General features: G+C 38.5%; 6 protein-coding genes and 1 long non-coding RNA gene across 14 annotated transcripts; 4 read left to right on the top strand and 3 right to left on the bottom strand.

Annotated features, from left to right (window-relative positions):
* Window positions 1-160: 160 nt before the first annotated feature.
* Window positions 161-2,072, top strand: Rpl15 (ribosomal protein L15). Of its 3 annotated transcripts, none has more exons than XM_076319015.1 (5): window positions 161-296; window positions 648-828; window positions 1,130-1,266; window positions 1,369-1,479; window positions 1,686-2,072. In XM_076319015.1, exons 2-5 carry the CDS (start codon window positions 657-659, stop codon window positions 1,878-1,880), a joined length of 615 nt encoding a protein of 204 aa, XP_076175130.1. In that variant the 5' UTR covers window positions 161-296; window positions 648-656; the 3' UTR covers window positions 1,881-2,072. The 3 variants fall into 3 exon arrangements, with proteins under 3 accessions (XP_076175130.1, XP_076175129.1, XP_076175131.1); XM_076319014.1 differs by having other exon boundaries at window positions 286-398; XM_076319016.1 differs by lacking the exon at window positions 161-296 and adding an exon at window positions 365-389.
* Window positions 2,005-3,305, bottom strand: Arpc3a (Actin-related protein 2/3 complex, subunit 3A). Its single transcript, XM_076319017.1, has 4 exons — window positions 3,076-3,305; window positions 2,696-2,872; window positions 2,430-2,625; window positions 2,005-2,369 (listed from the first exon to the last, which is right to left on the bottom strand). Exons 1-4 carry the CDS (start codon window positions 3,079-3,081, stop codon window positions 2,215-2,217), a joined length of 534 nt encoding a protein of 177 aa, XP_076175132.1. The 5' UTR covers window positions 3,082-3,305; the 3' UTR covers window positions 2,005-2,214.
* A 331-nt stretch (window positions 3,306-3,636) lies between these two features.
* Window positions 3,637-11,187, top strand: LOC143150208 (uncharacterized). 2 transcript variants are annotated; one of them, XM_076318310.1, is made up of 15 exons: window positions 3,637-3,970; window positions 4,284-4,371; window positions 4,457-4,605; window positions 4,723-4,968; window positions 5,049-5,073; window positions 6,208-6,361; window positions 7,446-7,486; window positions 7,605-7,873; window positions 7,959-8,121; window positions 8,202-8,449; window positions 8,521-9,023; window positions 9,100-9,273; window positions 9,364-9,500; window positions 9,708-9,864; window positions 9,947-11,187. In XM_076318310.1, the coding sequence occupies exons 1-15, from the start codon at window positions 3,848-3,850 to the stop codon at window positions 10,107-10,109; spliced, it is 2,640 nt and encodes an 879-aa protein (XP_076174425.1). In that variant the 5' UTR covers window positions 3,637-3,847; the 3' UTR covers window positions 10,110-11,187. The 2 variants fall into 2 exon arrangements, with proteins under 2 accessions (XP_076174425.1, XP_076174424.1); XM_076318309.1 differs by having other exon boundaries at window positions 9,361-9,500.
* An 853-nt stretch (window positions 11,188-12,040) lies between these two features.
* LOC143150722 (proclotting enzyme) lies at window positions 12,041-18,776 on the top strand. Of its 4 annotated transcripts, none has more exons than XM_076319169.1 (8): window positions 12,041-12,234; window positions 14,295-14,366; window positions 14,784-15,113; window positions 15,511-15,838; window positions 15,916-16,175; window positions 16,523-16,715; window positions 16,795-17,072; window positions 17,998-18,776. In XM_076319169.1, exons 1-8 carry the CDS (start codon window positions 12,210-12,212, stop codon window positions 18,291-18,293), a joined length of 1,782 nt encoding a protein of 593 aa, XP_076175284.1. In that variant the 5' UTR covers window positions 12,041-12,209; the 3' UTR covers window positions 18,294-18,776. The 4 variants fall into 4 exon arrangements, with proteins under 4 accessions (XP_076175284.1, XP_076175286.1, XP_076175285.1 ...); XM_076319171.1 differs by lacking the exon at window positions 12,041-12,234 and adding an exon at window positions 12,776-12,996 and having other exon boundaries at window positions 17,998-18,774; XM_076319170.1 differs by lacking the exon at window positions 12,041-12,234 and adding an exon at window positions 13,310-13,494 and having other exon boundaries at window positions 17,998-18,774.
* Window positions 17,153-17,925, bottom strand: LOC143150726 (uncharacterized). Its single transcript, XR_012993140.1, has 2 exons — window positions 17,795-17,925; window positions 17,153-17,660 (listed from the first exon to the last, which is right to left on the bottom strand). It is a non-coding gene; the product is annotated as an uncharacterized LOC143150726 (long non-coding RNA).
* On the bottom strand, window positions 17,934-23,319 carry LOC143150724 (coiled-coil domain-containing protein 149-like). 2 transcript variants are annotated; one of them, XM_076319174.1, is made up of 9 exons: window positions 22,790-23,319; window positions 22,545-22,714; window positions 22,235-22,478; window positions 21,996-22,162; window positions 21,854-21,926; window positions 21,679-21,763; window positions 21,463-21,604; window positions 21,295-21,392; window positions 17,934-21,228 (listed from the first exon to the last, which is right to left on the bottom strand). In XM_076319174.1, exons 1-9 carry the CDS (start codon window positions 22,859-22,861, stop codon window positions 20,999-21,001), a joined length of 1,281 nt encoding a protein of 426 aa, XP_076175289.1. In that variant the 5' UTR covers window positions 22,862-23,319; the 3' UTR covers window positions 17,934-20,998. The 2 variants fall into 2 exon arrangements, with proteins under 2 accessions (XP_076175289.1, XP_076175288.1); XM_076319173.1 differs by having other exon boundaries at window positions 17,935-21,228; window positions 21,463-21,607.
* On the top strand, window positions 19,162-20,494 carry LOC143150688 (uncharacterized). Its single transcript, XM_076319136.1, has 6 exons — window positions 19,162-19,268; window positions 19,333-19,451; window positions 19,533-19,766; window positions 19,859-20,007; window positions 20,081-20,243; window positions 20,318-20,494. The coding sequence occupies exons 1-6, from the start codon at window positions 19,190-19,192 to the stop codon at window positions 20,492-20,494; spliced, it is 921 nt and encodes a 306-aa protein (XP_076175251.1). The 5' UTR covers window positions 19,162-19,189.
* Window positions 23,320-23,353: the final 34 nt, after the last annotated feature.

Genomic DNA, 23,353 nt, shown 5'->3' with positions numbered 1-23,353 from the left:
ATTGAAAATTTCTTTCGTTAAAATCAATTTACCCTTAATCGTTTCTGATTTGAATATTTTGAATCAGCTCGCACGTTAGCCACGAAATTGTCTTACGATAGGATCGAGCGGTCGCTTCAATCGAATTTTCAACTTTATCCGTCGATGGAGTTGAAACGCACGTATGAGTCTGCAGATGTCCTTGCGATCGATATTCACCGCCATCGAGTGGACTGTCTTTAGTATTATCATACAATGGTTTAGTACGTCGACGCGGCTAACAGCGAAGCTCTTTCCTTCTGTTCCAATCGCGAAGGGTGAGTGCTACGTGTTGGAAATCGAATTATATCCTGAGCATCTACATTTTTTTCTGGACCGCGTGCAGAGAAGATTGAGTACCAGGCTCGCTCGTACAAAATGTTCTTATGATTTTTCAATATTATTCAAACGGGAACATTTATATTTATTGTTTTGTCCGGGTTAACCTCAATACACATTTCACTCGTTTGTACACATTTCGCTTTCATGAACTTTATACTGTGATGATGAAGTTTTCACACGATTTGATAATTATTCTTCGTTATTTTCATTAATATTTCAATAATTTGCGTTTATTTTATGTCGTGACTTAACATGTATTGTAAACAATTTGTTTAATTTTCTTTCAGGGCTACACAATGGGAGCATATAAGTATATGCAAGAATTATACCGTAAAAAGCAGAGCGATGTGCTCCGCTTTTTGCTTCGCGTTAGATGCTGGCAATACCGTCAGTTGACCAAAATGCATCGTGCCCCCAGACCATCCAGACCAGATAAAGCTCGCCGTCTGGGTTACAAAGCTAAACAAGGTACAAAGAATACTTACTCTACATACTATGTATAAATGTATGTGAACTTGTTAATTAGCTTCAGAGTAAAATTACAGTAGTATTGTAATATCTGTATTTTTAAAACAAATGAAATTTCTCTTTGCAACTTTGTAAAAATAAAATAGATTTCTAGAAAGTTATATGATGAGATACCATGCACCACTCTTACTCTAAAATGGTGATATAGTGTACATACTGATAATGCTTTTTGTTCAATTTGGGCCATTTAAATTTTAATAAATACAAAAAATAGATGGGAAATTTTCTTTCCAATACGCAGGTTTTGTCATATTCAGAATCCGTGTAAGGAGAGGTGGACGTAAACGTCCCGTCCCAAAAGGTGCAACATATGGAAAACCAAAAAGTCATGGTGTAAATCAACTGAAACCAACTAGAAAGTTACAGTCTGTTGCCGAAGTAAGTATATTTTATATACAAAATGCTATTTTGCAGAGTACCATTGTATTTTTTTTTGTAACGCTCAAGAAAAAGTAATATTTCACAATTTTTTATTTTAAGGAACGTGTTGGCCGTCGTTGTGGTGGTTTACGAGTATTGAACAGTTACTGGGTAGCTCAGGATTCCACATATATGTACTATGAAGTTATTTTGGTTGATCCTGCACATCAGGTAATTTGTATACTTGTCTCATTTTTATTATCATATAAATCATTTTGAAATACGTATATATACAAAATGATGATACTGTTACATATATTGTTGAAAATTCATGATTTTTATCTTCCTTGGATGTCTGAATTGTAAAAAGTAATAAAAAATCTATAGCATGGTTATAACGAATATGTTATTAATGTTTATGATCGCTGACATTTCAGGATGTTCGTAACGATCCAAAGATTAACTGGATATGCAACGCTGTACACAAACACCGGGAACTTCGCGGAAAAACATCAGCTGGCAGGAGCTCGCGGGGATTAGGCAAAGGACATCGTTTCTCACACACAATCGGCGGTTCCCGTCGTGCAGCATGGTTGAGACGAAACTCTTTATCGCTTCGCAGAAAGCGATAAGTTATTTTAATGTTTATAATGAGAACTGTTACCCGGACAAGATACATTATTTCATTGATATAATACAAATATTCGTATCGATATTATGGTATATCCTGTGCGAAATAAACATCTCTCCCTCAAGAACCGTTTGTACTGTCGTATATTTTTTTTTAAACACAAAGACAAATATAAATTATGCATATAATTGTACACATTGTGAAATGTAATTATTTTCAAAAATTTTATCATTTTCTTATAATTTATGAGATGTTAAAATACATTAGTTTCATGCATAATGGATGCCTGTATTTAACCATCGCGTACATTCTAATGTGAAATTAAAAAATATGCTTTATTGTCCAGGCCCAGACAGAGATTTATCCATAAACTTCTTTTTTGCAAAACAGAGCCACCATTTGCTTGGCTTTCCATCCTCTCCATATACTTTTTCTACAAGTCTGACACCTGTCTCTTGCCGTATTTGTTGTAAATACTGTCTCATAGTATCTGTAAAAACAATATATATTTAGTGATTAATTCCTAATCCAAAGGTCAAGGTAAAATTACCAGCTTCTGCAGGATTATTTGGTTTGGCATATACAGAGTTCAAGGGGAATCCAGGATCCCCAGGTATATCGAACTTTGATATAGCAAGAGAATACATTTCATTCGTTGCTTGAGCTTGGGTTGCACATTTCTGCAGCTTTTTTAAACATTCAGTTATATACAATGTAATATAAATTAAAACTCTATCAGCCTCGCTCTGTGAAATCAAAAAATGCAATCAAGATTTTTAGAAAATATGTTTGAACATTAACACATATTCCAATTACCTTAATTTCATATGTTCTAAAGAATACGTTTGCTTTAAAGAAGTATAATGCTTCGTCAATTATATCTGCATCTCTGCTATTAAAAGAAGGCGCAGGACCTCTAAAGTTTGTTTTAATTGGTAAAAGCGCCAAATTACCAATATTTCCATTACTTTCTACAAAACTTGAGTGATATGCCTGCAATAAAAAGTCAAGTAATGTTAAAAAAACAACCAGTAGTCTTTATTGTTACTGTATTTAAGTACATTTCATTCGGTTTTATGCGTACAGATATGTAAATTTTGACAGATCATATTTTGTTAAGGTTAAGATAACGCCCTAACAATCATACGCGAATGGTTTTACTATAAACTGATATTACGTTACAGATTATTACTTACAGGCATATCGACAAACCAATGTGAAATAATGTTATTCGCGTTAATCAATTTTTGGGTGTATTTTGTCAAAATAACGCTTTTAACCAGGAAGAGACATTAATGTGTCAATATTACCACCTTCTCTTATAGATAACAAAACTGACAAGGAATGACTTGTCTCAAGAGCGTAGAAAGTGGAAAAAGCTATGGCACCTTTAGTTCAAAACGTTAATATTTCAATCTACGCACATTTCTATTTGATCTTTATATTTAAACATTGTTATCTAGAATTTATATGTTATTGTATGTACTTTTCATTCTCAAAATTACAACACGATAAATTTTCTTAGAATAATGATATTATTAATGTTACGTTCAATATTTAAATTTAGAAAGAAATTTTATTATTGCCTCTTTATTTCATTTTCAATTTAGCGTCAATTCTAAAATGAAGGATCAAAGGTTCTAGGATGACGGAAGTTCGTCTAGTAATTTTCTAATGTACTGTATTTTTAATTTTTGGGATTGGCGGTTCTGTCCATTTGGTGTGGGAATTACTTCCGGTCATTTCCGTTGAATGGCGACTGCGATGGATAGTTTGTTTCGAAGTGCGTTGTAGTGTGTTTGCCTTCGTTATTTCGGGAGGTTTTCTAATTCTTCTTTTTCCGTACTGTGATTTCATTATCCTTTTGAGTATATGCACGAGGATTAATTCACAATCTCGTGCGTGCGGGAGTGGTAAAATTTTGAAGCATAAGCGTGCCTTGTGTCGGACACTTTTTGCACAAGAATAATGGCCGATGTCGAAGGAAAAAAGCTAACCGAACTTCGAGTTATAGATCTAAAAACAGAACTCGAGCGGCGCGGACTAGATAAGACTGGCAATAAAGCGGCACTCCTCGAGCGTCTCTCCAAAGTAAATTTTCTTACTACTTTAAATATTTTCTCTAAAGTTTTCAGTAATAATGTGGTTCGCTGTTTTGTCGCCATTTTAACCCTATTGATCTCGCTGATAGTTTATTGCTGAGATAGTTACCGTATATAATAGAGAAGAATTAATTTTCAAAGAATTCGTACAATATTTATTTTTATTTTAGAAACATTAACTTTTAACAAGCGTAATTATTTATATCGGTCTAATAAAACTAATTTATAATGTAACAATCTTACTTAAGAAATTCTGATTGTTCATGATCATAGTAATTCAATTATTATTCTTATATGCAAAGTCTATATCTGACGAAGGAGAAAATCCTGACGAATACTTGATCATACCATGCGGTGGAGTATGCAAAGTTAGTCCAAGAAAAAATAGCGGTAGGTTTTTTTATGTAATGCATTGGTTCAGTATTACATAGTATTTGTAATTGTCCAATTCCATTGCGTTCTATTTTAATTGTAGTAACGGGTGTGACAAATCAAGACGAGTCTCCCGAAACGTTAGAAAGTCAAAAAGAAGAAGCGACAGAGGGGCCAGATAATAACGAAACGAAGGTGAAAATAGAAACAAAGCTTACCATAGAAAAGGAAACAATGGCACCTAAGATAGAGGTAGACACAATTTATGCATTTCTAAAAATTCTAAAAGATAGTTAAAACATATATATGTATATAATTGTACAAATGTTCAGAGTCTTACACCACACAATAAAAGAAGGATTATTTTAGGAACCTCAGAGTGAAGTTCAAAATAACACTACTAAAGAAACAGACTGCAAGCAGGAACCTAAAATTCATTTGATTAAAGTCGCAACTGAAAATACGCAGGTTGTTGAAAAAAAAGTAGAGTCTGAAGCTGCAATTGTAGTAACTCAAACTAATTCAGCTTCAACTGTTGAAGCTAATGGCATCGATAATGAAGATTCAATTAATCTAACTATTGGAGAAGATGAAGAAAATCTCCTTGCCGAGGAGGTAAAGAAATTATTTAAATCATGACTTAAATGTTTACAGAATGTGGATATTATTAATGAAATACTTCTGTTACATTGCAGACAGAGTCTCACGATAGACACAAGGGTAAGTTTTACGACGCATTAAATCGCGTAGTATATTTAGATGTAAGATTTCAAGGAATAGATATAGCAGTACTTTTATTTGTGGTCACGAGTAAGTTACTTAAATCTACGGCATCAAGACCAAGGGACTTGTTTCTCTGCGTGTGTTACACCTCATCTATCCAGAACCACAACCGTGCGTGCCGAATCTGTCTACAAAGTTGTACATCGTGCTTCATCTTACGTCCGTTCTTCGAGCTCTGTATGTCTGAACAAGTACGCATACAGGATGCTATGCAACCGCTTGTCACATGGACATGGCATGCAATGATTTACCTACAAACTGTTATGGCACGACGATCGACGAGGTTTCACCCAGAATGAAACATACATCCGTCATCGTCCTTGCGCTGTTGTTGTCAACCATGTTCTATAAAAAAAAAAATCTATCCCATAAGCGCTAGTCTATAAGTTAGTTAACGCTAGAGTTTGATATACAGTTACATTAATTCTACCTAACCGCATAGAGCATCGTTGGATCATACTGCCTCCAAATTATCTGGATACAAGAAGACTCAAGTGTATGTCAAGCCACGAATCTACCCCGTATACAGTTAATGATGCGACGTTGTTCGTCACAGCGGAGAAATCAATATCTTCGAACCATGTGAATCATGGACTTGAAACAGCCGCATATATTTTGACAAATTCTTCCCGCACGGGAATTTTGCTATCGCAAAATTCATAATTATTGACATAATATCGTATATGTGTCTTCCTTCCCCTACTCTTCATCTTCTCTCGCTACCTCTTCCTCCACTGCACCGCACCCCAGTCCAACTGGCACTTCGCCCCTCCTTCCACTAGTTTCTCTTGATTCAGGCCTCGATTCAGAGTCTGGTGTGCAAAGGTACAAAGGTAACTTTCAGTCATAATAGAGAGAAAAAAATAAAGTAGGGTCACTATGGAACGTACATTGAAGAGCGAATTTGTGATCTTGCGATCATGCGATCTTCATCATAATTCACTGCGCAATCTGTTAGTGGCTCGGAAAAGTTCCATGCAGGAAATACAGGCCACTAAGCAGGAGTGTTAGGGAGGGAGAAGAAATCTGGCCTCGCAGAAAGTGACTATGCTACCTTGATTGTCTCTGCAGATGGAGGAGAGAAGAAGAAAGTGGAAGAGAACAAGAAGGGAGAGTCTAAAGGGAGCAGTAGAGCAGAAGCCGGTGCCAACAGCAAGGAAGGGACGACGTCAGGTGCAAACGTCGGGACGAAGAACAAGCAGGACGGTGGAGACGGAAGCAAGAGGTTGGTCTCTCATTGCTAAACGGTTCACAGTGGGTACGACAACGAAATGTCACACAACTCTATGCTAGCGATGCTCTCTTCTGCCGCATACAAATACCATCAGGATAAAAAATACTGTCGGACGATGGATTACCAAGATGAAATTATTCGTCAAAGTCGCACGCAAGATTACTTTATTCCATTTTTTTCAATCGCATACGAAGTTTCTTTCCGCTCGTACGTTTAGGCTGTAATTCTTAACTCTGGAAAGTATGTTAAGAAATCGAGAAATTGGCTAGCAAACTTAAGTCAAACCGAGTCTTATACCGCTCCTATTCGTAAACGAATATTTTTCAAAGGTGTTACACACTCTACGATTACCCATGAAAGTTTCATGTGCTGCCTTCTCTATCTGACGAAGATATTCGTTTGTAAAACAAACAGCAGTTTCATCGAGCATGATAGCAAGACTATTAGTATCTTGAGGTAAATTATACACTCGGCAGACTGCGGTTAAGCCCTAACGCGACAAGAAGCAATCTTATTGTTCACCGGAGATACTGCTACTCCATATCTCGCGTATGTGTCGATACTCGTTCCAACTTTACAAGAAGTGCCCTCCCGGAAGAACTGCGAAGAGATGATGCTCCCTTTCTGGAAAACTTGTGTTGAGGGATACGCAATACAAACGTTCCCACACGGACATACTTTTTACACACGAGTGATGAAAACTGGATGCAGACCACAGTGAAAACATGCATAATAGTAACTTAAGCAAACTGGTAACAGTATTGTGTAACAACGATGTACAAGTGAACGCCAGAGCGCAATCGTGTCTAATTATTATTATTATTATTATTACTGTTATTACTACCACTGCTGCTGCTGCTGCTGCCGCTGCTGCTGCTACTATTATTACTATTACTATTGTTATTATGGTTACTGAAAATGAAAAAGTTGCTAGCCAAATTTATATGCTTAACATAGTTACAGAGGTACTTATTAAGCCTCAAAAAGCCATAGTTTTTAAAGTATTACCTTTTGTACGTAATAAGGATTTTTTAAATGATTTGTAGATGTAATGAAAACGAATAATTATTTTCAGTGTGGAGTCTAGTAACAAGAGTCAAAAAAGGGAAGATAAAGGTAACTACTTGAGTTATTGATACAAATGTATTTGAATCTGTTGTCTAGTGATTACAATTGAACGTTCAAGTGTATAATCCTATTTTTTATTACATTCATTTATACTTTGTTGTCGTAGACAAGAAGACCTCGCAAGTTAGTCCTGTTAATGCAAGTAGTAGAAATTTATGGGTATCTGGATTGTCTTCGAGTACTCGCGCGACAGACCTGAAACAAATATTCTCGAAATACGGGAAAGTGATAGGTGCCAAAGTGGTTACAAACGCAAGAACACCGGGTGCAAGATGTTACGGATATGTTACTATGTCCACGAGCGAAGATGCTGCGAAATGTATACAGCATCTACATCGAACGGAACTTCACGGGCGTGTAATATCCGTAGAAAAGGTAGGTACGACGAAACCAATAATATTCCTATTCTTTTAAGCATTTCATATGTGCTCTTTCACGAAGTGCTTATTTTCGTTTAAAGGCGAAAGGAGATACACAACAAAGTCATATGCGGAAACGAGACACAACGAATGGAAAATCGGAGAAGAAAGAAGAGAAGGACAAGGCAAAGGATAATCACGACGTAAGCGATCGGAAAGATAAAGAAACGAAAAAAGAAATCGAGGATAAAGGATCAGAAACAAGTGAGTCTTTATCGAACAAGTTTAGCAACGCGAAAACAGTATCGATGAATTTATAAAAGAAACATTTAAATGTGCGATAGCGAAAAAATCGGACGAGAAAAGCGAGGGTGGTGAAAACAAGAAAGCGGAGGTGCAGGAGAAGAAAGACGAAGCTTCCAAGGAATCTGATTCCCGATCAACCAAGTCGACCAGCAAAAAGCCAGAGGGCGAGAAAGGAAGGCGCGACGAGAAGAGAATCCGTTCCTGGGATCACCATCGATCTCATACGCGATCTCGTAGCCGCGAACGGCGTAGACGCGACGACGTGCTCACATTCGCAAAGATCAGGGTAAACTGGACTTTTCCATGATCCATCCGTCAAAACAAGGAGAACGATTACGAAGTCGGGCGTATTTTCAGGAGGAACGGGAGAGGCAAAGATTACGAGAAAGAGAGAGAATGCTTCGCGAGGAAGAACGAAGGAGGCGGGAGGATATGGAGCGACAGAGGGAAATAGAGCGCAGACAAAGGGAAGAGGCTGCACGTTTGGAAAGAGAACGTGAAAAATTACGGAGGGAGAGGGAAAGAATCGAACAAGAGAAGGCCGAGTTGCTTCGGCTCGAGCGAGAACGTCAGAAACTCGAAAGAGAGAAACTAGAGCGAGAAAGGTTGGAGCTGAAAAGACAACAGATGCGACTCGAAGAGAGTAGACGGGCTCCACCGCCACCATCGATTAAACGATCGTCCAGCGACAGAAGAGATCCAAGAGACATGTACGTAGAACCAGATAGAAAGCGCATGACCACGGAACATAGTCGAAGACACACTCCGGAGCGAGTGAGCGATCGGCGTGGTGAAATTTTGGATCGTGTTTCGGACAGACGATTAGACACATCACCACCTGCTCGTTACGAATCTAGTAGGTAAGAACGTCGTTAGGGTAATTTAATTTATTAATTTGTTCGTCGCTTCGTTTGCTTACTTATTAATGCGTTATAGATCTGCTCAAGATTTGGGATTGAAGAAAGAATTCAAACGCAGCAGTGACTTTACTTCGCGAAGTAGTCGTCCAGAAAGCTTTACCGAAGTATCCCGTGGAAGGGAAGTGATAGTCCGCCGAGAACCTCTTAGCACCACAACGTCGTCCATCGATCCTCGACAAGTGAAAGAAAGGTAAATTACAAATCAATTTAACGTTACACATTGACAAACAATCGATTTCGTTGAATACGATCAAACGATCCTCGTCGGGATTTTCAGCAGGTATGAACGCCCAAGTACGACCACTTATACTCGCGAGCGTGAAGTTCGACGTTCCGAACCAGAAACGCATAGAAGCTCTAGGGATAGTCATACACGATACGGTGAAAGTTTCAAACCTACCGGTTCCAGTACGCCACGTTAGTACAATGATACATCGTAACACATTGACCGCTATGTGTATATTAACTTTAATTGACATTGATTTTATAAAAATTGTACACAAAATACTACAGTGTCGCGGGATATCTTACAAAAATCTGGATGGCGGTCAATGTGTTTGTTTTAAAATTCTTTCCATACCGAGTAACGTTTTTTAATATTCAAATACGCGCGTACGTATACAGGTGATAGTCGCTACGTGGAAAGCAACAGAACAACCAGTAGCTGGCACTCCGGACCACCGTCTACAAAGTCATTTAATTCTGTACCAAGTAGCGGAACTCGAGACCCTCGAAACGAACCATCCAGCTGGAGTTCCAGGTCCTCGGAAAGTGTAAACAGGTATGTAACCATGTCTTTTCTATATTTTTCCAACGAACTATTCCGACCGAAAACGCAAGGTGAAGGAATAAATTAATTTCAGATGGAGCAATTCAAGCAGCATGGGAAATACATTGCGACATCCAGTACCACCGACGTACCAAAGTCCTCTCCAGTCTATGGGATTAACGACACCCGGGACAACGCCGTCATACGATCGCTTCGATCCGTATAAATCATCCATGCCAAGCATGAGAAAATATTGATCTTGTCGCTCCGATACAGGCTACTGTAACGATTAACGAGTTCAATACTAATACGTTTAAGACGTGTGCGTGTGCACAATACACACAGACACACTCTCCCACACCTACACAAACAACACACCGAATTACTACCTACATTCTTGATTAAAAATCAAATTTAACTATCCACAGCAGTTTATCGTACGCGCAGTCTCGGTTGTATCATTTACACGCGACGTTTGAGAACTTTTTGATCTGCAAGATGCGAATAATTTTTTTTATCGAAGAACGAAATGTATACGTACGCGTTAGAAATCCCCTCTGGTCTCCCTCTTATACGTTGCATTTCGATTTCATACCGAATAGATTTTTAATCGTCGCGCGTATTTCTCATATAATCGTAGCGATCACGAGGACACTTGAAAATATTCAATTTTTGAGATTATACGATTCAAATGAATCAAAACGGCATTTTGTCCTCTTAATTTTTTTTTTTTGTACATTTCACGGGCACAGATCGAAAGTGGTACTAAAGACTTTTACAGCGCCCACCGTGAAATGTGTTTAAAGGCACGTATTTATTAATTTCTCATGCGCACCCTCTGCGGAATGCATGCAACGCGTACAACGCACGGTACACACAATACCGAACTGTAATAGATGTTTGTACAGTTGTTAATAGATAACGATCACATGGTTAGAGATCCTAAAGAGGGACGCCCGACGCAGAACGAACATTTTATTCGTTTCGTTTCGTCTCGTTTGCATGACGAAATGAATTAGATTTGTACGATGCGTTCTATGAATCGTTACTGCAACTTATTCCGAACGATAATAACGCGCATTCGTTTACATCGATGGACATATTCTTGTAGGACATTAAGGTATCGTATAGTCACTCGCAGTTATATCGTGTACCTTTAACCGATTCTTCATAGAAACACGTACATATTCTGCAAGGATATGACTGAATTTGTATATTGAATTCCATAAGAATTGTATATCTATCGACGATGGAGTCTGCGTTCATACGTGAAGCACACGTACCACGTTTCAGTGTAGCGACGATTATTACAGCATAAATAAATTTATGGCATAATAGAGTTTTTCGTTAAATCCCGTACGATCGCGTCGGCGAGTCTTCTACTTTTGCAACAGATGCAACATTTTCCAATCGACGTGTGTCCGGTTGTATAACAAAAATATATATATACGAAAATAACCAGTACAAGCATACTATTTATAATAATAAACATTTCGTCTTATTATAAATCTAAAAATGATGTATTTATAGTTATCAACAATTTTTGTATATATTATTATATTTTACTTTTGACCTCGCGTCTATATATCTATAAGTTTTACCGAAGACCTAGACCCAAAATTGAAACGTTCATCGTTATAAATAATAACGTGTTCGTACCGACCATATTCGTACTTTCTTTGGTTTTCCAATTCATGTGCATTAATTATAATCCATTTCAACGAGAGCGCGACTCGTCGGTCGAAAGAAATTGAACAGCCAGTGAATGAAGTGCCGAGTTCACTCTGCGCGTGTAAGTGCGTTGTTGCGCGTTACCGCACGACAAATGATCGGAAAGTGGAAGAAAAAGAGTAACCGATGGTAGGGAACACTTTCCCTTGGTCGAGCGTAGTCAGGGATGGCGCCTGTCAGAGGAAGAAAGGTGAGAAGGAAAAGAGAAGCGGAGAGAGTGAGGGAACAAGTCCGTCGAAAGCAAAGTGTGTCGAGGTCTTTTCACGGACAGTCATCGTGCGACCGAGGTTTGCCCTGTGCAACCACTATTGCACGATTCGGTCTCTTCCTCCGCTTGAATTTTTTTTCATCAGCTCCCTCTCCTGCTCCTTGTCCCACCTCGCCCCCGCGTGTGCCAGCCCCTCCCCTCCTTCATCTCTCTCTCCCTCTATCCGTTTCCCTATCTCTATCTCCCTGTCGGGACTCAATAGACGATGAACAATTCGCCGGTACTCTCGCGGACGCGACAACTCTATTGAAATAGTTCGCCGCGTGTCTCATCGCGGGTATCAGGTGTGGTGACAGCAGAAGTATCTGGAATGTCTGTGACAAGGGATCGTTGACTTTTTTTTTACTCTGTCAGCAGGATGTCGCCGTCCACTGTCTTCTTCGGTAAGTGATCTATCGACGATAATTTAAATGCAATGTCTATCGATCGATCTTGTGTTCAGCTGCATTTTGAATTCAAACGGTTGCGCGCGCAGAAAAGTTCAAAAGTCGTACTTTGTTTCAAACATGCTCCAGTCCTAATCGCGAATTAAAATTGCAAGGTTTCTTGTGCCTGTTGATGAGAGTATAGAAGAACGCGTTGGTGTTCGTGGTTGGTTTTCGTCCAGATAAAACTGTTACGTTATCAATCAGAACAGGGTTGCAAAGGATCGCGAGCGACATTGAGCCCGCACGATGCGGGCCGAATGACGCGCACGCGCTCACGTGGACGCTTACCCAAGTCGAGGCACTACGTTGCGTACGAAAGAAAATCGAACAGAGTGATCGAAAATAAACTTTAAAGAGTCGAAGTTCGATCAAGTAGATAATATCGATTTAAAACTTCCGTACTACCGTTGTGTAATATCGATTTCAAATAGTCGACGATTCACGATTTCCCGCAGAGGCGCAAAGGTCCATCTTGACGCGCGGCGATCGACGGAGAAATTCGTTCTCGTGTGTTTACGATCGGTTTTCCCGGCGCGGGGTATATAAATGCAAGTATCACCCCGGAACGTTTCTTGTGTTCGTCGAACGACCGAACGACAAACAATTTTTCGCTCTTTTCTCAACGCGGAACGGTCGAGTGAGTATCGACGATGAATCAGTGAACGGAAGAAAGGCGCGCTTTCTCGTCGAGCAACTTTCACCGTCGATGAAGTCCGTGTACGTTAACTCGTTCCGAAAAGGCCTCCTTGAACGGCGGGCCACGTTATTTCGAATACAATACGTTTGCATCTTCGTCACCCCTTTCTGCCTACTCCGTAGCTTCGTTCTCCTCCTACCCTTTGCGAGAGTAAATACATTCACTATATCGACCTAACTTTTTTAGGAGTAGGGTGAAGTGCCAAAAATGCATTTAATCAACATCGTGCCGTTGCGATCTAACGATCGATACTACTCCCTCGAAAGAAAAGAAAACGCGAGTCACAACCATTCTAAGCGACGAACGATCGTACGTATACACCGCAAGCCGAAAGTAACAAGAGGAAAGTTATTGCGTACATTGCTTTCAAACGAGAACGGTTGTCACGTTTCAACAATCATCGTAGTCCATAATTTGGAACAATGTGATTTCGGACACGTGTTTCACGAGGAACTGGTTTTTATACGATCGAGCTCGGTCCACGCCCACGCATACCTATCGCATCGAAATATTTAAAGGTTAGCCTATAAGTCGGTAAACGTTAATCGAGATATCGACGAACACGAAATCATTGAAAATTCGCAATCGTTCTCAATCGAATCGGTATCGAACGACGCGTACGTAGAATCTCGGCAACAGTAGATACGTGAAACGCGAGAAATTTCACTCGTAGCTCCGTTACACTTCCAATTCGATTTCACGAAGAATCGAGTTACCTTCTCGTACGCTTCCAAGACGCTTTTCCTATCAATTTTGCTCAGGCTTACAAGTAAAACTCGGGAAATCGTGTTAATAGGTCGATACGGGAGCAGATTGCGGCGCATCACATTCGCAAGGTCGCGTTTACCAACCGCCAGCGACGCGATTCGCAAAACTTTCGAGTTTACGTTCCTCCGAACGACGTCATCGTTGATCGTTTCCCTGAAGATTCGAAAGCTACCTTCTACAACGTAAACCGCTGACAATATTGCATAATGATCGTCGTTCGATTTAAGAGTGCCCATCGGTCGTTGTTTATCGATCGATCGGTCATTCGTGCGAATTCAGGCGATGTAGCTAGAGGGCGTCGTGACTCGAAGTCCTGTTCGGTCGATTACGCGTGATTGAACGATCGATCATCCGTTCGATTCGATCGGAGGATGCTTTTCCCGCGTATTTCCTTCTCGTTGCTCAATGGCGTTCACGTGCTTTGTCTGCGTTACTAGTTATCTCTGACTATAAATATTTTATTGCAAGCGTCTTATTAATTACTGGGTTAATTCTCCTTGCTTTCGAAATAAATTAATAGTATATGTGGTGCGATGTACGAATGTTACAGAATTGTACATGATATGGAGCTTGCTAACGAGTTGCTGGTCTTACACCGAAGAAGTTGCGCGCTATCGTTACCGTAAGTAAGGGGCATACTATACTAAATACTGGTTTCTAAACTACATTTTCATACTAATACAAATGTGTAGTATTTAATCAATAAGAGAGAGGTTAGTTGCTCCGTTTATCGAGTAAATTCGATTCGATTCAAAACTGTAGAGCGAGATTAATCTTTGATTTTCGATTGATAGATTGGCAACGACTCGAACCTGTTTGCGCTAGTATGAACAAGTTTGATTCTCAAAACCAGTGTACAATGTCTTGAAGGTTCGTCAACATCGTTCGTGGTTGTTTTCGATTCTTGAATCCATCGCGTTTTGATTATATAGTTAACGATCCTGAAGGAATTGATACATATGTCTGTGTCTAGTATGTACTTATATGCGCGTATATGTAACGAACACGTTACGTATGCGTTCGCGGTATATATTTCCAGCAACGAGATATGGAATGACGAGCTCTCCAGGTTTCGTGGCACCGATTCGTGGATGGAGCGAAACGGAAGCGTGGCCCGTGGTCGTTGACGGACCACGAAGATCAGCTACAGGAATCTTTCGAAGGGACACGCAAACACGACCTTACGCGAAGCTAACGAAAGTGGAGCAACGAGTGGAACCGGACCCGTTGCTCGCGATCAGCGAGACTTTGGGCGCTCTGAACACTGTTGGCAGTTACATCGTCAACATGACCAGGGGCGTGGAGAATTCGAATTACCCGCCGAAGGAATTACCATCGGCTATATACACTATTTCCAAAAACATCCTAGGTACGATTTCAATGACTCTCATATTCAGGAGGGATCTACTGTCACCACGCTTAAATGATAAAAATCCCCTTAACAATCTTGACTCTCTAATAACAGAGTAAACCAGGGTATTCCCGGTTACATAAGCAAGAACTGCTATAAAATGTAAACGAATTATTCTTGCGGTTTACTTTCGAGCAATAACTTCGAGTGTTCAGTTTGTATTAGTATAGCGGAGAAAGCGTAAATTTACGATGTAACGGAAGTAAACTTCAAACATTAAAAACAGTGATTTGACCGATCGTAATTGTTTTTTAGGAAGAAGATAAAAGAATTATCCTGGTCTCCTTTACCCATAATGGAGATTTTAACGTATTATTTTTTATATCCAACGTTTAACGATATTTTGTACTTTCAGGACGCAACGTAACGGACAGTATAGCACCATTGGTTCGTGGAGTAACTCTGCCTTTGAGAGCGACACCAGTCGTCGCACCTAATCCAGATCGTTCCTCTCCGTCTCCGTCTCAATCGTCCGCAGAAGTCATCGTCGATCGGGAGAAGGAATCCTCGTCGGTGTCGTCAGGCTGCACGACGGCCGACGGTGCCCCAGGAAAGTGTCAGGATCTGAGCAATTGTCCTCAGCTTCTACTGGACCTGACCAAACTCAGGCAATCATTGTGCTTTAAAAGTTTATTCGTACCAGGCGTTTGCTGCCCCTCGTCCGACAAACCAGACGGCCCGAGGTAATTACCGATAGACTACGCTCGAAACGCGCGAACCTAACAAACGTATGAGAATCAAAGATGCATGGATTTTTCAGCACCGTACCTGGCATAATTCCTGCCGCTGCAATCGTATCCGGCGTACACTCACCGAGACCACCGATCCGTCCAACGAAGCCGCAGACACCCAGACCAATTCCACTGTTCCCCGTTCCATCATCGACAACGATCAGTCCTCCTAGTGTTGTTGTTTCTGCAGGATCCGTTCCAGTACCGGACCTATCGCCTAACGAGTCAAACGGTTTCATCGAGCCGACTATCGCCACGGTCGACAATAATTTCATTCAGGATGACGAGGGTAATAGCAAACGTAACGAAAACGATAACAATAAACAGCGAGAGTCCCGGCTGGATAATCGAGTCACTGACATAGAAAAGGATGTAAATGTCAAGAAGAATCAATAATCAATTTTGGTCACGAAGGGAATATAAATATTGCCAGTGTAGCATAGAGAACAATATATGTCCCGATAACACCTCGACAAGGCGTTGAGCGGTTTGCAGATGTTTTGTGAATGAACTTGTTCGTTTTGGTTTTCTTTTATTCCGTAGAATTAAGTCTTTAGCGCTTAGATCTTTTTTTACGTCAATCGACTCAATTGTTTGGCAAGATTAACCGATATGGACGCGCATTACATTCCTCAGAATGCGGAGTACGAAACTCGGGTAAGTATCGAGTGGTTGGCGGCGAGGAAGCTCTACCGGGACGTTGGCCCTGGATGGCAGCAATATTTTTGCACGGCTCTAAACGCACGGAATTCTGGTGCGGGGGTTCCCTGATCGGGCCGCGACACGTTCTCACCGCAGCTCATTGTACGCGCGATCAGCGTCAACGGCCGTAAGTTACTCGTTCGTAAGTAAATTTCGTCCGGTTACCAACTCGAAAGCAGACAGAGTGGTTTTCAATGTTTGCGCAGATTCGCGGCGAGACAATTCACCGTGAGGCTCGGGGACATAGATCTGGAAAGGGACGATGAACCGTCTGCTCCTGAAACCTACGCGGTCAAGCAAATTCATGCGCACCCAAAATTCTCACGGGTTGGATTTTACAACGACATCGCGGTTCTTGAGTTGACCAGACCCGTACGAAAATCGCCATACGTGATACCGATTTGCATGCCACAATCGCGTTACCGGAACGAGCGATTCGCTGGCGCCAGACCCACCGTAGTCGGATGGGGTACCACCTATTATGGTACGTGTGAGTATAAACTAGATCCGGGAAAATTTCACTTGAAATAAAAAAGTAACTATTTCATATAATATTCCATTCTTTTATTTTCCACAACGTTATCTGGATATAAACGAATATTGATTTCCTTAAAATAATAGATAACTTTATTACTTGAAGTACAGGATTATTATTTTTTATGTTATTTCATGGAAGAAGTTAACATGTTATTTGAAATAGTATTTCAAAGGTGTCTAGGTCTGGTATTAAATATCATCTGTTCCATGAGAAGATAAAGTTGAATGTAAACCAAGCTCATCGCGTGACTAAAATTTCATCTTGAATATTTATGACGAGACGGCATCCAAATATAATGCTCATTATCCTAATTTGTATTAGGATTGTCCTGTGTTATATTGCTCGTAAAAATTCCAACATATTTCAGGATCTCGAACAGTTCTAACATTAACGCCATTGCTGCCATCTGTCTCTCAATATGTTCTTTGAAACGACAAAGTTGAAAATCTCATTGGTCCACTACGTTGACACGATGTTCTAATCAAGGAAGTTTCATACAAATATAGTGATCTTATTAAGTTAATTTCGGAAAGTCTGTAAAACGATACCCTTATTAAATGCGAACCATACTTATTGCATCTAGGTTAAGTTCATTTCTACTTTTTAGTCATGAAACTTTGGTTTTCATGTTTTTGAAACTAAATTTTTTCTTAAAGAACAATACATACAATACGATGTCTTTGTGTTTTTCCAAAATTTCTACACTTTTACCGTCGATATTCAGGAAACGGTCTCTTGCCAAAACGACCCTGATATAGTAACGTGGTATTGTTTGGATCCATTTCATCATCTCATGGAACTCACTATGTAAAGCAAGACACGCGAGCAAAGGGTAAAGACATGTTTTCAAACGAAACGTATTTTTTAACAGGAGGCAAAGAAAGTACTGTGCAGCGACAAGCAGTGCTTCCGGTATGGAGAAACGAAGATTGCAATGCGGCTTACTTTCAACCGATAACAAGTAACTTTCTTTGCGCCGGTTATAGTCAAGGTGGTAAAGATGCTTGCCAAGGTGATTCTGGTGGACCGTTAATGCTCAGGGCCGACGGCAGATGGATTCAAATCGGTATCGTTTCCTTTGGAAATAAATGCGGAGAGCCCGGATATCCGGGAGTGTACACGCGCGTCACCGAATATACCGATTGGATAAAAAGTAATTTGAAGTGATTGCAGAACGCACCGCTCGACACTTCGCATTCCAAAGACAGTTTCTTGTTTTAAGAATATCGTCGATAAAACACCGATGCGCCACAAATTTTTTAATTGCATCGTTTTCTCCGACAAATTTATCATCCATTTATTTACTGTTCCTTCATAGCGTATTGCGTCAAAGAAACCAATACTCGAGGGTGTTCTTGCAGCTCGTAAACGCTCGATCGTTACATTATTTGTACTTATGTGTGCCAAGAATTATTATTTATATTTCATATTATACATATTTATGGATGTGTTTACTATTAGCAATAATAGCACATATTCGAAATTAGCAATAATGCGTACTGTATTATGCACTCGATTTACACGTATCCCGAGGTTACAAAGAATTCGAAATATTCGAGATAAATTCTGTTTTAATAAGTTACATGTAACGAAATACAAATATCGTATTACTCTTTCCACTCAAATAAAAGTGGCATTATACCATTAGATATATAATAATAAATTAATTTTTGTTACTTATATGGAGATAAATATATCTACCTCTCTATCTTTATTTGTAACAATTAGAGCGTAAACGTGGTTACAATAATCGATCTGTGTGTCGACTATTTCAACTCGAATTATCTACTTCTTAGTTCATTCATTCGATTTATTCATCAATCCGTCGGTTCTCCACCTATCGCTATTGTGACATTTTATGTCACAATTTGCAATGTTAAATTTTTGCGTGATTACAAAGCTTCATAGATATGTCCTATGTTGCTAAACCAATAGATTGAATATTGCGTACAATTTTGCATAGATATTAAATAAGTCGAAAGCTTTAAATGTAACGAAGATAAATTTGAACAATTTAGACGATTCCCGTCCATTTGGTTTAGTCGATTCCCGATATTTTCAGAATGAAAACTCAAAGCGTGTCGGTTCAAAATTTAGAAAATGTCGTAAAGCAAATAGTAAACGAAGCTCTAGAAGATAACGGTTAGTGGGGCGGATTGTGATATACTCTTTCGATTTTAAAAATTATATTTGCATTCGAATGCAGAACAGGTGATCAAGTTTCATCAAATGATTTACGAAGAATGGTATTTCAAAAAATTGTTGGAATCAAAGGACACGGCGCGCGATGAAAATGAAACAAAATCGCTAGAAGATAACGAACAGGTTCGTCCGTTCTATATAGTAACAATTTACGTACTCTATCGATCTCTTTCAAGTCTCAGAATTTTTATCATTTATTTTCAGAATATATCGGCAACTGTTGCGCATCGTAGATCGCGACGGTACAAATACAAACGTCAAAGAAGTCGATCTTCCATAGACATTGACTCAACGAGAGATCACATCGTGAGCAATAATTCAAAAATTTGGCGTGTACAGAGCCTTTTTGTCAGAAACAGTAAACAACCTTTGAACATTGACAGCGAGGATGAATCGACCGATAAGAGCATAAACATTGTTTCAAACAATTCTATTCAAGTAAAGTGTCTCGATTATCCTTATTGTTAACGCATTAGCCATCCGTGTTAATCATTCCAATGCGATATTTAAAGATCCTAATATCTTTACAGCAATACCATCAAATTATTGACCATAAAAACGTTCAAGACAATACGAAGGTTACTGAAATTTGGAATAATTCTTTTAAGCGATCCAACAAATCGAGAAACAAGACCAACGCTGCCCTTAAGGGAACCCGTACACTCTGCAGCGACAATAGGTTACTATTTCACTCTAAAACGAATATTAACGAACTAATATTGTGTTTACACAACATCGAAAAATCATTTAAGACCACCGAGAAAGCAAAGAAGTGTAAGACAGATATCCTTTGAAGCTTGGAAAGAAAGAAAAACCATGGAGTATCGACAATTACTTAAACAGGTAGAATACGAAAAGCAGCAACAGCTACTAGCAAATTTGGAAAATATAAAACGAGAAAAGATCATTCAGCAGGTATGCGCTGTAACTAATTAAATTTTCGAAAGATTTGTGATGGTTCTATATAATTTTGCAATATTCGCACTAAGGAACGAGCACGTAAAAGGCAGCAGCAACAACGTCAACGAAATCAAAAGCTATCAAAGAAGTATATCGCCACGATTAATCAAACTAATGTTATTACCGAATCTAATTTCAATGCACCAGGAAAACAGAAAGTTACGCAATACGATAAAGATAAAAAGAGATTATTATCGACGCGGTAACATCTTTTAAATTAATTTCGAACGATTTCCTGCAGAACTACGAGAAACAAACATGAAAAGAGAAAAACAAAACTGCTTCAAACTTTTCAGAAGACCGATTAACGTAAATAGACGAAAGGTCAAGACAACTTGGATGCAACTTCAGGAAGGCGTTACATTCAATTCGTGGTTAAATCAACTCAATTGGGTTCTGCATGATAAGTACTTACGAGAACGACGACATATGGTACGGTCATTCTATTGTCAACCCGTTTACTATGGAGACCCAACTTTATGAGCGAGATGAGTATTATTTACAAACGTCTTTGTTCGTTGATCTCCTTTTCCCGTAATGCGTGATTACTACAATGTTCAAAAAATTCTTCTTTTTAGGCTATTAAACTGTAAACGTTACCATACAACGTAATAAAATATCCATCGACGGTAATACAATCTGTTTTTAAATATTCATCGAGTGTGACAAGATAATACGTCGATTTTAGATATTTCTGCATTCAGGTAAATTTAAATTTTTTCTTTATCGCTGTCCTTTAGGTTATTTATTGCTTTTTGAACTAAAACTCCCAAATTTTTCGGAAGATTCATTTGTATGGAATGTAATTGTTGCATAACTTGACTTTCTGAAGAAGAAATATCGTCTTGTGTACTGGCATTGCACGTTACGACATTACATCCTTCAACATTGTTTACACTATAACCAGACGTCTGTACCAATTCAGTAAAATCTTTCTCACCTAATAAATGCACAGCAAAGAATATATACATGAAAAAATATGATTACAACGAACAATTTTACTTACATCTTGCATCGACATTTGAACTTGTATAGCCTTCCAATAATTTCATTGTTGGTGATTCTACTGCACTGTCCAATTCACATATTCTCAATGCCAATATTCTATAATTAACGCATATAATAAAATGTTTGTTATTCAAACATTATAAAAATTAAGGTACACATTACTGACTTGTTCGCTTTTTTTTGATGGGCCAAAGCTAAAGTTTTATCGTTTAGCGCTTCTAACAGAGCTATGCACAAACATCGCAAGTCAGACATTGCAGCTGCAGATTTCTGAAGTGGTACATGAGCTTCATGATGCAGCAACTGTTCTACTAATAAATGGATACTTTTTTTTATCCTGTTGTATAATAATTATTGAAATACAACAAACATACTGACATACCTTGTTTATGAGTCATAATGGTACCAGCAGCAGTATTTGCACCTAGTTTTATAGATCCTTTTACCCGTTTGCTATCCAGCATACTCTAAAAATGTCATTATTCTGTCATCAGGTATGGTAATACATTGTAATTAAGCAATATACCTAGAACATCGTACGTATTATGTATTGTTACTTTGTATTTTGAAAGAGATTGTCTTGTTAGTTCCTTCTCTGCCAGTAACTGTTGCAATCTTTCTTGAAGATACCTAAAAAATACTAATGTTATGATCTACTCTTATACAAAAATTTTGTGAATAAAGCTTTCTGCTATTTACCTATTCTCATTGATAAGGGCATCTAGATCCACTGGTTTAGATGCATTTAGTGCTTTTGATAATTGATGGTTTAAACGGTGTGCTTTACATTTAAAAGCATCTCTTTCCATTTCCAGTTCATGCTTCTCATCTAAAACTGTCTGTAAATCTGTTTGCAATTGAGTATGCTGCAAACATAATAACTTTACAAACACTAATTAAATTATAAAATTTATTATGCTTGAATAAATTAAGGTTACCTTAATATTCAATTTCTCTAACTGTTCTATCATCTCTTCTCTTTGATGAATGGCAGGAGCACACAGAGCATCTTGCGATACCGTACAAGTTCGAGTACCATTTGCACGCAATGCTTTAACATCACCTTGAGCATCTCCTAATTTTTGTCTTAGTGTCTCCACTTGTAATCTTAAACATTTATTTTGCTCCCGTGCTTCTGTTAATAGATCTAATGTCTTAAAGTAGTCCTCCAGATTGTAACATCTATGAATTTAAATTTGTAATAATATATTTGTACATAATTCAGATATTATGGAAATAACTCCTTACCCTTTTGACTCTTGTATATCGTTTATTTGTCTCTTTAGCTGTACAAATCTTTCTTGCATTTGTTCTGTCATTAACTTGAATTGATCCCTTTGCAATTTACATTGAATCAGTTCTCGTTGTAGAGACGTAAATTTCTCAGATTTCATTTCTAATTGTTCCATTAACAATTCCTATAAATTAATTTAATTTCAAATACTAATACTACAAATATTATTTCAATTATACAAAAATTGTAAATTACTCACTTTTGACGCAAGATTATCTTGACCCTCCATTACTATAATATTTGAAGTCTCTCCATTCATTTCGTTAGTCATAATTAAAGACAGAAATTTAGATTAAATGCTAGAGGAAAATAACACTATGTAGTAGTTCCTTCTTTCCTTTCAAAACAAGAAATGAGAAAGTAACAATAATTCTTGTGAATAATTAAATAGCATTCACCGGCTCTTTATATGTTAACCCGTTGCAACATTTGTGTAAGTTTACAGTCATGATGGTACAAATGTAATCACAAAATAGGCTTGATTAGTGTTTCGTCGCAGCAATTATCGTAATTGTCATAATCAATGTTTTATGTCTAGACACTAATGTAGTAATATCCTATTAGTTTTTGGGCAATATATATCGGACTCTTATTACTTTTCGTTTTTTTTTGCTTTTTTTCTTACAATACCTTCGTTAAATTCGTGGAAAATTAGAAAAGTATTATAGTTTGTTATACATATAACATTTATAAATGTACACCACGAGCATTAATTCGTTTTTTCGTATGTAGGAGACCTAATCTCATATACTATAAAGTCAAG

Source organism: Ptiloglossa arizonensis, chromosome 8, assembly GCF_051014685.1.
Source record: "Ptiloglossa arizonensis isolate GNS036 chromosome 8, iyPtiAriz1_principal, whole genome shotgun sequence".
Lineage (NCBI taxonomy): Eukaryota > Metazoa > Arthropoda > Insecta > Hymenoptera > Colletidae > Ptiloglossa > Ptiloglossa arizonensis.
This window is presented reverse-complemented; position numbering and strand designations above follow the sequence as displayed.